Source organism: Engraulis encrasicolus, chromosome 18 (assembly GCF_034702125.1).
Source record: "Engraulis encrasicolus isolate BLACKSEA-1 chromosome 18, IST_EnEncr_1.0, whole genome shotgun sequence".
NCBI classification, from domain to species: domain Eukaryota; kingdom Metazoa; phylum Chordata; class Actinopteri; order Clupeiformes; family Engraulidae; genus Engraulis; species Engraulis encrasicolus.
The window spans coordinates 23,778,237-23,790,736 of NC_085874.1; the positions used below are offsets into that span (position 1 = coordinate 23,778,237).

General features: G+C 44.6%; 1 protein-coding gene across 7 annotated transcripts in view; it reads right to left on the reverse strand.

Annotated features, from left to right (window-relative positions):
- Positions 1–12,500, reverse strand: part of LOC134469179 (centrosomal protein of 128 kDa-like) — a 74,130-nt gene that overhangs the window by 28,964 nt on the left and 32,666 nt on the right. For all 7 annotated transcript variants that reach the window (XM_063223299.1, XM_063223298.1, XM_063223296.1 and 4 more), the window contains exons 14-16: positions 7,905–8,063; positions 7,168–7,530; positions 1,757–1,921 (exon numbers count right to left, since the gene is read on the reverse strand). In XM_063223299.1, coding sequence (XP_063079369.1) covers positions 1,757–1,921; positions 7,168–7,530; positions 7,905–8,063 — 687 coding nt within the window. The remainder of the gene's footprint in view (positions 1–1,756; positions 1,922–7,167; positions 7,531–7,904; positions 8,064–12,500) is intronic.

A 12,500-nucleotide genomic window follows, 5' to 3' on the forward strand; every position in this document is an offset into this window, starting at 1 on the left:
GGATTCAGACACATACGAATGTGGACAGAAATGGACAAGAAAAAAATGAATCACATTCATCTAACACAAACATTCACCTAAAGAAAAACTCAACAAACATAGAATGCGTCGACACACACACTCGTATAGAGAGGAGTGCACTCTCAAGCATCAAAATTGTGCTCAGAACAGGACATCAACCAATGTGTTCATCACACACGACACATGCATTCCCATACTAACACACAGAGACATAGTGAGAAACAGAAATGCCTTGACACATACACGCATGGCCATAGGTATGAATGGCATGCAGACACACACACACACGCACTTCCATATTCCATGTACATCCATATAAATAAAAGCTCAGCCATGTCAAAACATAGACAGACATATATTTCCCAAAGATATATAATAACATCCCACCCACACACACAGTCAGGTATGCTTTCAGCACACTCATAAGAGCAAAGAAGCTCAAACAGGCACGCACACGCGCACGCACACACACACCTTCATATGGAAAGAAAAAAAGAAAACATGTACAACAACAAAAAAACACTCATCATGAAAATTCACTCAGACAATAAACGCCTGCCCACACAAACACATACAGTACGCCCTCCTGTCACCACAAAGGCCTACACATCCACTTGCATGTACACACATACATGCAGGCGCATACTCTACATAAAAAAACCTGTATGTACCTGCAACACACTGATGCCACAGTCCTTCTCATCCTCACCTCCTGCTTTTCCCCCTTCTTCTCATCCCCATCTCCTCCTAATCTTCCTCTCCACCTCCTCAACTCAATCTTTATTCTTCCTCTCCACTTCCTGCTCTTCCTCCTCCTCCTCCTCCTCCTGAACTCAATCACCATTCTTCCCTCCACCTCCACACTCATTCCTACCAGCACCTCCATTTTGACCTCCTCCGCTTCACTTCCTCCCTACCCATGCCCCTTTCCTCCTCCGCCTCCTCTTCCCTCCTCCTCACCTTGTCCTCCAGCTGTGTCACCTCCTTAATTCTAGTCCTCTCCCTCCATCCCCATTCTCATCCCTCCTCAATCTCCATTCTCCGTTCTCCCTCCCTCCTCGCATCCTCCTTAATTCTCCTCTTTCCTCCTCACGTCCTCCTGGATTCTTCTTCTCACCTATATCTCCCTTCTCCTCCTCCGAGTCCTACCAAAGATTTCTAATATTGTAAGCACTCAGTCTACTCTACTCTGCTCTGAGGAAATTAAAAAAAAATATATTTGTTCTTGACCTTAGCGTCTTATTTAGTGTGCATACCTGCTCCTACTTTGAACTAATATTGTAACCAAGACAAAGTGCAGCAGGTGTCACCAACGCAACAAAGTGGGATCAACTAGGGTCTCCTATATGGCCACAACTTTCCCATTGAACTCCTTTCCTTTTGCTCCATTCTCCTAGTGACTCATAGTCCAGGACCTAGGCTAATAAAAAGGGCCATAGGTTGCCAGGCAGCTTAGACCTGTACATCATATTGATTCTTGAGGAAGCTCCTTACAAACAGTCTCCTCCTCATCTACTGTACCATCTCTGTTCTCAGCTCCTTCTCTTCTTGTCCTACATCCTCCTCTTCTTTCTCCTCACATCATCATCAATTCTCCTCCTCCTCAATCTCCATTCTCCTCCTCCATCTCCATCATCCATTCCTCCTCCTCACTTCTCCTCCTCCTCACTCCTCCATCTCCATCATCCATTCTTCCTCCTCACTCCTCCTCACTCCTCCTCCTCTTTCTCCTCACCTTGTCCTCCAGCTGTGCCTTGAGGGCCTGCTGCTTGCGTAGGAGTTGTGTGTGTGTCTCCTCGCGGCTGCCGTGCTGTTCGCTGAGGCGGGCACACTCCTCCTTCATACGCTCCAGTTTCACCCGCAACATCCGCGCCGCCTCGCGCTCCGAAGCCACCTCCGCCTGTACACACACGCACGCACACACACACGCACACACGCACACACACACACACACACGCACGCACACACACACGCACACACGCACACACACACACGCAGACATACACACACACACGCAGACAAACACACACACGCACGCACACGCACGCACACAGACACACACAGACACACACACAAGCGCGCACACACACCCGCACATACACACAGATAAGCATCTATGGTCATAACCATTGATAATTCTACACACACTAAAAACACTGCAATTCCTTCAGGGCTGTTTACTCAATGAAGACACACACTGCTAACATAACAGTGTCTTAAGGAATCGTTTTAGCTAAGCTCATACCTTGCCTATAGCAATGCCGGTGCCCCTGGAATATCTTACATGGTCAATCTCACAATCATACAGATTGTATGAAAGGCTTCATTAGTATTATCTGAACAAGATGTTCTTGTTCAAAAAAGCAGTGTTGACTTAATCATGTAATTCTGCAGTGTGAATATCTGTGTTATTAAGGTGTTCGTTGTAGTTCTCAGTTGAAACAGGGCCTACAAAAAACAATGGAACACTCCTGGGTATAAAACTACAGCTCCCAACAGCAGTGCTGTGGTAGTATTCTACTCATTAGTACTGACACTACTTAGCGCTTAGCAAGACTAAAGGTGATGAGAAGAGGAGCAACTTCTTCAGCGATGTTGCCAGGCAACAACAAGCAACGAATGTCTCAAGTGGGAAAAATGTCTTCCTTAATACATCACTAGGAACATCTGCTGGTAACACTGCTTGGCAATATTGCCAAAAAAATATTGCATTGTGTGTCATCACCTTAACAGTGGTAAGTAAAATGGCTAAAAATCACTAACTTCTCAGGCTAAACACCTTTATAAAATTGGAAATTTGCATTTGATAGGATTTGTATAGAACATTAGTTTTTGTTATCACTGCCTTTTCCCTAAAAGTGTGTAAAATGACTACATTAGAAACTAAGAAAGGAAAATAAATAATATTTAACAAATGTTCTTTTCAATTTTTATTCAGCTGGCTGTAATTTGAATAACATGTTGACGATCTGACGATATTGTAAAAAATACTGGTAAGAATCCTCAACTCAGCAGTGGGTAGATCAATGGCTTCAAAAATGATGGACCCATTCAGGCTTAATAATCACATTTAAGGAATATTGTTCTCATTTTATATCATTTGCAGTGTTGCAATCTACACATCTGATTGTTACATTAATAGATAATGCTGCAATAAATAAAAAAGTGCTACACTGATGCGTCATCACGCCTGCACAGTAAGTATGTAAAATGGCTAAATTTATAAACTCTTCTCACTTTTCATCGTTTCTGATGATTGCATTACAGTAGGTCATGAAAAATGCAAGACTGAATCTAGGAGAGACAGCTCTACAGGGAGAGAGAGAGAGAGAGAGAGAGAGAGAGAGAGAGAGAGAGAGAGATGATGATTATGGTGTCTTATTACTGAATTAGGTTTTTTTATTTAAATAATATGATGAGCTGTGTGTGTCTCATCTGTGTGTGTCGCTGGGGGGATGGATTGGATGGATTAGTGACTGACTAACATCACGTGCAGATGGGATGGGAGGGGAGGGGGGGCGCTGAGCAGCATATGCTCCGGCTCATGTCTGTGTCACCACCACACACATCATGGTCGGGTCCCCTGGCCCCACAGCCTGGCCCCTGCTCCTAACGCCTCATCATTTATGAGCATAAGTGATACAAGAAGACGTGGGCATCTCTTTTGTTTTCTGTTTGTTTTTCTTAAAGGGTACTGTAGCTGAAAGGGACAACACTGACTCAGACTGATAGAAGGAGGGAAGGATGGAAGGATGGAAGGAAGGATGGATGGAAGGATGGAAGGAATTGATGAATGGATGGAAGGATGAATGGAAGGATGAATGGATGGATGGAAGGAAGGAAGGATGGAAGGATGAATGGAAGGATGAATGGATGGAAAGAAGGAAGGAAGGAAGGATGGATGGAAGGAAGGTAAATTAACTGAAATCATGAGCGGTGACACTTGTCAGCTCTGGAGCTGGCAACACACACGCATGCATGCACACACACACGCACGCACACATGCACGCGTGTGCTTCAGACTGGTCTCCAGGCCATGTAGCATCCTGTGGCCTAAAAGCTCATGCCTGCTAGCAAGGGATAAATTATTAAGATCGTTCCATCACCAACAGCACTGTGTCCTCTACACGCACACGCACACACACGCACACGCACACACACACACACACACACACACACACACACACACACACACACATTTGGCAACACAGACCGCAGCATTGTCTCATGAGCAGAATAGGAAAAGGTTTGCTACACGCACGCACGCAGGCACAAACGCACGCAGGCACGCACGCATACACACTTCATTGTGGTGACCTATTCGTGCCCCAAGCCATTCAGTCCCAGCGTGGAAAGACATGTGTGTCACACATGCGTGTGGCCCAATTGGAATGGCATGAAGGGCGATGCAAGGAGACCAGGCACCAGTTACATCAGCCAGTAGGAGCATGAGGTACGGTGCAGTCTGACGCCCATGCCTTTTTTGGGAGAGGGGAGGTCGTTTGCAAAACAAACGACAAACAAGAAATGACCACCAACGAGGGTCATTATTAAAGATGTTGAGGCCCCCTCATTTTTCTCGGGCGGAGAATCGGACTACTAAACAAACATGATGACCAGAAATAGCGGTCTCCTGAGGGCCTCCCAGATTTATTGTGCTTTCACAGAGATATTCACTGCAACCAGGTAAGGGTCTGTTGGCTGTTTATGCGCGTGCACATGCACGGGTGTGTGTGTGTTTGTGTGTGTGTGTGTATGTGTGTGTGTGTGTGAGTGTGTCTGACTGTGACTGTGACTCTGTGTGTGTGTTTGGGCCCGAAAAAACAAGAACCAAGAAAAAAAAAGTGAGCGTGTGTGTGTGCGTGTGTGTGTGTGTGTGTGTGTGTGTGTGTGTGTGTGTGTGTGTGTGTGTGTGTGTGTGTGTGTGTGTGTGTGCATGCCAAGGGCCCAAAAAAATAAGAACCAGAAAAAAAGCAGATCTTAAACTGCAATACAAATCGATTAATGATATTTGGCAAACTGTTCGTTCACCATAACATGTGGCCCTACATACAGTACACTCCGCATAATAAACGGTGTCATTTATTTATATGTGCGTTTGTTTGAGTTCTGTAAGCAGCCAATGGTGGCTGTCTTCAAAGCCAACTCCTTCCTGTGGGAGGAAACGCAGATAAGACATTGACAAACGCCTCCATGGAAATGTAAGACTTCTCAAACAATATCTGTGCAGCAGTGCTAGCTCAAAGGCATTACTGGGGGAAAACAGCTGAAAACAAAGCGCCACAAGCAACGTGACTTTGAGAGACTGGAGACAGCTGGTTGGATTGTACAGTGGTAGTGAGAGAGATCATGGGATAGTTCAATGGAATACTATGCTTTTTCCATCAAATAAAACTTTTGACTTAGCAAAAATAGGTCTGTCTGTATATGATATCTCTATATAAAATATTGATATTTAGGAAAATGCTGTACCACAAGAGCAACAGATTACACAAGGATTAGGAGGGTCTCTTAGGAAGGATTTTAGGCTACTTGGTGCCTTCTGTTGGCAACAAGATTTGAAATGGATTTCATTTTTGCAGATATGACATTACAAATCCAACTGAACTATGAATTATGAGTCGATATTAACTGTACATCAAAGTTAATAAAACTCTCCTTGGACTTGGTTTTAAAGAAACATGCAACATTTTTGCAGTTAATTAATTATCTTTTTTATAAGACGGTAGATGGTAGAATGGCTAATTACAGGGTGGCTGTTACAGGACCTTTTACAGTTCCATTACAATTGTGTATTTCCTCCTAAAGAACGCAGAAGTGTGTAAAAGGTCTATTGGTGTCTCTGCAGCCACTGTGGAGGGACAAAAATCAGGCTTACAATCTGGCTGGTTGGTACTGGGTCAGCAGCAATGCAGCGATTCCCATTCATAATAGACCATTCTGTGGTGCAGCACCACAGCATTAACACCAACCACCACAAACTGCTCAACAGCTGAACATACTGTACATGTCAATGGTGCATTGCACTGGCCGCCTCCACGACGATACAATTCAGTATCGACATCTTATTATTCGATGCCATGCGATTAGATTATTTTCGATTTTATTCCTATTTATGCTTATTAATACAAAAATTGCTGAAATTGCGACGTTGGGCAACCAAGCAAAATACTATCCATTGGGCATATACCGTAGATGATATTTCTGCCGCAAAATGTTACGTTACTCAACATTTCCGGGTTCATGAAGTCACGGATAGACTACTTCGCTCTATGCTCGGTTTGCTTGGGATGAATGAGGGACTTGACTTCGATCCACCAATTTGCTTCCCTGTAACCCAGCTCTTATGTATGGACCTTCATCGCTATGCAGATAAACTATAGCTTTACCGGCTGTGGGATTTGGACATGGCCATTACTCAGAACTGAGATGAATTGCTTTGCAAATGTCATCGTGGTCTCCATATCATTCTTTATTCTCCATTGACTCCGGATCCGTCTCTATATTAGCTCCCGTGTGGCGGTCAATAGTCTCCCTGGCATGCACAGTATAATCATGACGCACACGGCAGGAAATGGCATGCCCAAAGCCTGTGTGTGTGTGTGTGTGTGTGTGTGTGTGTGTGTGTGTGTGAGAGAGAGTGTGTGCGTGTGTGTGTGTGTGTGTGTGTGTGTGTGTGTGTGTGTGTGTGTGTGTGTGTGTGTGTGTGTGTGTGTGTGTAGTCTACCTTCAGTTCTCTGATGCGCACCTCAGCTTCCATACTGTGCAGTGTGTGTGTGTGTGTGTGTGTGTGTAGTATACCTTCAGTTTTCTAAAGCACACCTCAGCTTCACTTCTGTGCAGTGTGTGTGTGTGTGTGTGTGGTTTGCTCAGTATACCTTAAGTTCTCTGCTGTGCACCTGAGCTTCCCTTCTGTGCAGTGTGTGTGTGAGTGTGTGTGTGTGTGTGTGTGTGTGTGTGTGTGTGTGTGTGTGTGTGTGTGTGTGTGTGTGTGTGTGTGTGTGTGTGTGTGTGTGTGTGTGTGTGTGTGTGCGTGTGCTTAGTATACCTTCAGTTCTCTGATGTGCACCTCAGCTTCGCTCCTGTACAGTATGTGTGTGTGTGTGTGCGTGTGCGTGTGTGTGTGTGTGCGTGTGCTTAGTATACCTTCAGTTCTCTGATGTGCACCTCAGCTTCGCTCCTGTGCAGTCGGTGCACCTCCCTGTCCTCCTCCATCCTCCTCTTCGCCTCCCCCTGCTCCTGCTGGATCTCCAACAGCCTCTGCTGGGCCTCCCTGCGCGCCTCCTCCTCCCTGGCCAGCCTCCCCACCGCCTCCGCCCTCTCGGTGGCCAGGCTCTTCAGCTCCCTCTGGAGGCCGGTGGCGTCGCTGCGCTCCCTGGCCCTCTCCCTCTCCAGCGCCTCAGCGCGCTCCTCCAGCCGCCGGCTCTCCTCCCGCAGCCTCTCCTGCAGGCCGGCCTGCCGCTGCGTCTCCTCCTGGAGGTCTCGGGAGGCGCGCCGCACCTCCTCTACCTAGTTTTGCGAGAAAAAAACCCCAAAGAGAATCGCAGACAGTCGCTCAGAGACAATTTCAATGATTTTGTTCAATGATTTTTTTCATTATTTTTTTTACAGTTGCCAGATTCGGCAAAAAGTCCCCTGAGGAACTTTTTAGTTGCCAGAGCTGGCCAAAAGTGGCTTAAGTGCAAAAAAACAAAGAACATCACAGCCAGTCGCACAGAGACAATTTCAATGATTCTGTTCAATGGTTTTGTTCAAAGATTTTGTTTTATTTGCAGTTGCCAGATTCTGCAAAAAGTCCCCTGAGGAAGTCTTTAGTCGCCAGAGATTGCCAAAAGTGGCTTAATCTGGCGACAAAGTGGTTATGTTGGCAACGCGGCCTCTACCTCTCTCTCCAGCCGCTGGCGCTCCTGCTCCCCGCGCCTCACTTCCTCCTCGCGCTGCGCCAGCCGTCCCAGCACCTCCGCCAGCTCACGCCGCGCACCCTCCGCCTGCAGCGTCACCGCACGCAGGGTGGTGTGGGCACTCTCGCGCTCCCTCACCTCCTGCAGACGGTAAAGAGTGGGAGAGAGAGGGGGAGCAGAGAGAGAGAGAGAGAGAGAGAGAGAGAGAGAGAGAGAGAGAGAGAGAGAGAGAGAGACAGAGAGACAGAGACAGAGAGAGAGAGAGAGAGAGAGAGAGAGAAAGCAAGATATAAAGATATTCCTTAAATTACCAATCTAAAGGTATCAAAGGTACTAATTCTAAAGGTATCAATACTGTAGTCAATAGTGCATATTATGAGATGTCCCACATCCCACCCTTGGCAGCATGTCTGAGACATTTCATTCCAGAATAGAGAAGGAACAGGAGAGAAGGGGGGATGAAAAGGGGTGATAGGGGGAGGAAAGACAGAAGAGGAGAGTGAACAGAGGACACACTGCAGAGATAAGAGAGAGAAAGGTAAGGAGCGGGTAATGAGAGACAGTGAGCCTTGGGGAGATCATACAGCATAGAGCCAAGTAGGGAGGGAACAGCAAGCCAAAGGCAGGGGGGAGATCTACTGTACAGTACAGTACAGTACATACTCAAGCGCTGTGGTTCTCAACCTTTTTTGAACAAACACCCCCATGACCTCATCATAAGCCTCCCAACACCCCCCCTCCCCCCTGACCTCATCACAAGCCTGCCAACACCCCCCTTAGTATTGAATAAAACAGACTAATGCCCCCGAATGGGAACTAAGTCCCGCCCCACTCAGCTGCATCCACCCACCCCCACCCCCCGCAGCATTTTTTTTTCTCCATGCTGCTTTCAGGTCAATGGAGCGTGATGAGATGTTATGTTGTTTCTTGTAATAGAAGTATCGGTGCCTGGTATCGGCAAGTGTTTGACAAGTACGAGTATAATGAGCAAGTATTGGGCCTGATAACGATAACAGTATCGCTGCATCCCTAGAAGCCACATCAGGGCAGAGATAAGGGGCCGATAGACAAAAGGAAATAGGGGATGTAATAATGATGAGGTGACAGAAAGAGAGAGAGAGAGAGAGAGAGAGAGAGAGAGAGAGAGAGAGAGAGAGAGAGAGAGAGAGAGAGAGAGCGAGCGGAAAAAGAGGAGCAGCGGGTCAAAGACGTCCAACATGAAATTGTCCTTCAGTGCTCCTAACGGATACTTTTTCTTACTGTAACTGTGAAAAACATGATTTTCAATTTTTTTCTCAAGTGAATGCATGAAAGCCAAGCCAAAAAAATAATTTTTTGAAAAAAAATGCATTTTTTGCATTTACAGTAAGCAAAAGTATCCGCACTGAAGGACAATTTCATGTTGGACGTTTTTGACCCGGGTACAAACACAATGAAAACATTTTCCACCCTTTTTTGGCTTAAGTACCCCCTAGAATTCTTTTTATCGTACCATGAGTACCACACTCACTCATGCTCTAGAGATCTATTCCTCTATCCCAATGCAACTATTCTCCATGTTATTACATTTTTCCATGTACCCTCTGCAGTGTGCTCAAGTACCCCTAGTGAAACACGTAGCCCTGGCTGGGAATCGCTGATTCGCTGCCCTGCATTATTTGAAATGAATCAAAAGTATCTTCAGATTTCGCATTGACAAAAAAAATACTGAATTAAGATCTGCAGTACCAATGGGTGTAGAGTGAAAGGTGACATGAAAGGTAAAATGGTGGTGCATATATTAAAGTTAAGTTTTATAACAGTTTAGCCCCCATGTTTACACACAGCACAATGGAGGTCTACCACTCACTAGAAAGTCTCTTTTGACACAATATCTTGGGGAGACATTACATTTGCACACACTGGTCAGCCCTGTCTCTAAATACAAACCCTGTGCAGAGAAGTGGCAACCCTCCACAGTATACAGGGCAGCAAAGCCAGCCGGCCCGGTTTCTGACAAGGCAATTATATTTCTGTGGTATCTGATATTAAAGTGAGATATGAGTTCAAATAGAATTAAATGTAAAATTAAATGAGTACACTTCCTCGTCCCTATCCCTTCTTCAGGGAGTGCTTATGATGAAGATGAAAGGTAATTTCACCCGAAATCAAACACTTAAGGGCCAGACGGATTTTAATTAAACTTAGTGTGTCTTTACGGTGGCAAGGTAGAACCCCAAAACTGCATTTGCAGAATCTGACACCAATATTAAGGGAGAAACAGACAGTCTACATTAAAAGGGCAGGGCACTATGCATTTACCCATGATTATGTCGCTCAGTTGAAGTCAAAACTCTTTTCTGGCTCCACAAATTACACAAACAGCATGGAAAACAATAACTGTCTGTGTATGAATGAAATATTTAAACATAAAACATATTTTTACATTCATTTACTCCCCTAAAGTTAGGCGTCAATGCCATTAACATCTGCAAAAGGCAAACCAAGTGTAAAGGTGCACTCTGTCGGATGGTGGCCAGAGTATTGGAGGTATTGGGTCATTTCACGTGAAATCAGACGCTTTGGGACCCGACCGATCCGGATTTCAATCATACTTGGTGTGCCTTTTTAGTAGCAAGGTAGCACCCCAGAACTGCATTGGTTTGAATCTGACACTAATATTAAGGGAGAAACAGACTAGGAAAGGTTCACATTTTAGGGTAGGACACTATACATTCAGCCTTGAATATATCAGTCAGTGTTAGTCACAAAAAGATGCCTGTGGTATTGTTTGAAAGCTCTTTTCTGGCTCTACATATTACACAATCAGCTTGGAATACAACAACTCTCAGAATATGAATTATGATATTATGAAAAACTATATTCTAAAATGGCCAGTTCCTTGTCCAAACGTAGCCGGCAATGTCATTAGCAACACCTCAAATGCTGGTGTTCGGTTCTTTATTCATTTCAGAGAGAATTTGACTCACAAATATGGCATCATACAGACCACTTACTAATAATATGGTAATACCATAGTAGCATCACATGACAAAACAAAAACAAAACAAAAATGGTCAGTTTCCATGGTCCCAGGTTTCAGAAACTAAGGCAGATGTCCATTTATACACACCAAATGATGATATGTGAATGTTTGAACATTCCTTCTCTGTGTACCTGTGTCATCTTCCCTTTACCGTACTTTAAAGAGATAATCAATGGCTACACTCTCATTTTGTACTCTACCAGTGCATTTGAAGCAGCAGCTGTGTCTTTTGTAGATAATGTATAAGTACGTCCCGTTGCAGTTACAGGTTCCACTACCAGAAGCACATCCTGATGATCCATGACAAGTCTATCTGGTCTGAAGGGAAAAGTGAAGGATGGAGATGGTCCATGAGGATGCAGGAAGTTCAGTTTCACCTCTCCAGTGCTCGGCATACATTCCTCAACACATGCTAGCCACCAGTTGCCATCATATACAGCTACAACATACCCTTTGATGCTTGAAAATGTAACATATTCCTATTTACTGAGCTCACTCTTTCAACTCTGCCTTCTCTGAATGCTGAAAATGGCCTAACTTCCACTGTGTCCATTGACAATGGGCAGAAGCAGTGTAGTTTTTGAGTACCTGGAATAGTTCTTGCAGATTCAAACCTCTTCAACAGGTTCTCAGCTTCATGATGGTGCATCTCTCTCAAGAACATCCATTGTCAGTTTGTCACAACAGAGATGTAATGTTGAAAAGGTTGGAATCTGCAAGAACTATTCCAGGTACTCAAAAACTACACTGCTTCTGCCCATTGTCAATGGACACAGTGGAAGTTAGGCCATTTTCAGCATTCAGAGAAGGCAGAGTTGAAAGAGTGAGCTCAGTAAAGGAATGTGTTACATTTTCAAGCATCAAAGGGTATGTTGTAGCTGTATATGATGGCAACTGGTGGCTAGCATGTGTTGAGGAATGTATGCCGAGCACTGGAGAGGTGAAACTGAACTTCCTGCATCCTCATGGACCATCTCCATCCTTCACTTTTCCCTTCAGACCAGATAGACTTGTCATGGATCATCAGGATGTGCTTCTGGTAGTGGAACCTGTAACTGCAACGGGACGTACTTATACATTATCTACAAAAGACACAGCTGCTGCTTCAAATGCACTGGTAGAGTACAAAATGAGAGTGTAGCCATTGATTATCTCTTTAAAGTACGGTAAAGGAAGATGACACAGGTACACAGAGAAGGAATGTTCAAACATTCACATATCATCATTTGGTGTGTATAAATGGACATCTGCCTTAGTTTCTGAAACCTGGGACCATGGAAACTGACCATTTTTGTCATGTGATGCTACTATGGTATTACCATATTATTAGTAAGTGGTCTGTATGATGCCATATTTGTGAGTCAAATTCTCTCTGAAATGAATAAAGAACCGAACACCAGCATTTGAGGTGTTGCTAATGACATTGCCGGCTACGTTTGGACAAGGAACTGGCCCTTTTAAAATATAGCTATTTTAGATATTCAATTTAAAAATGTTCAATTTATCATAATTCATATTCTGAGAGTTGTTGTATTCCAAGCTGATTTTGTAAT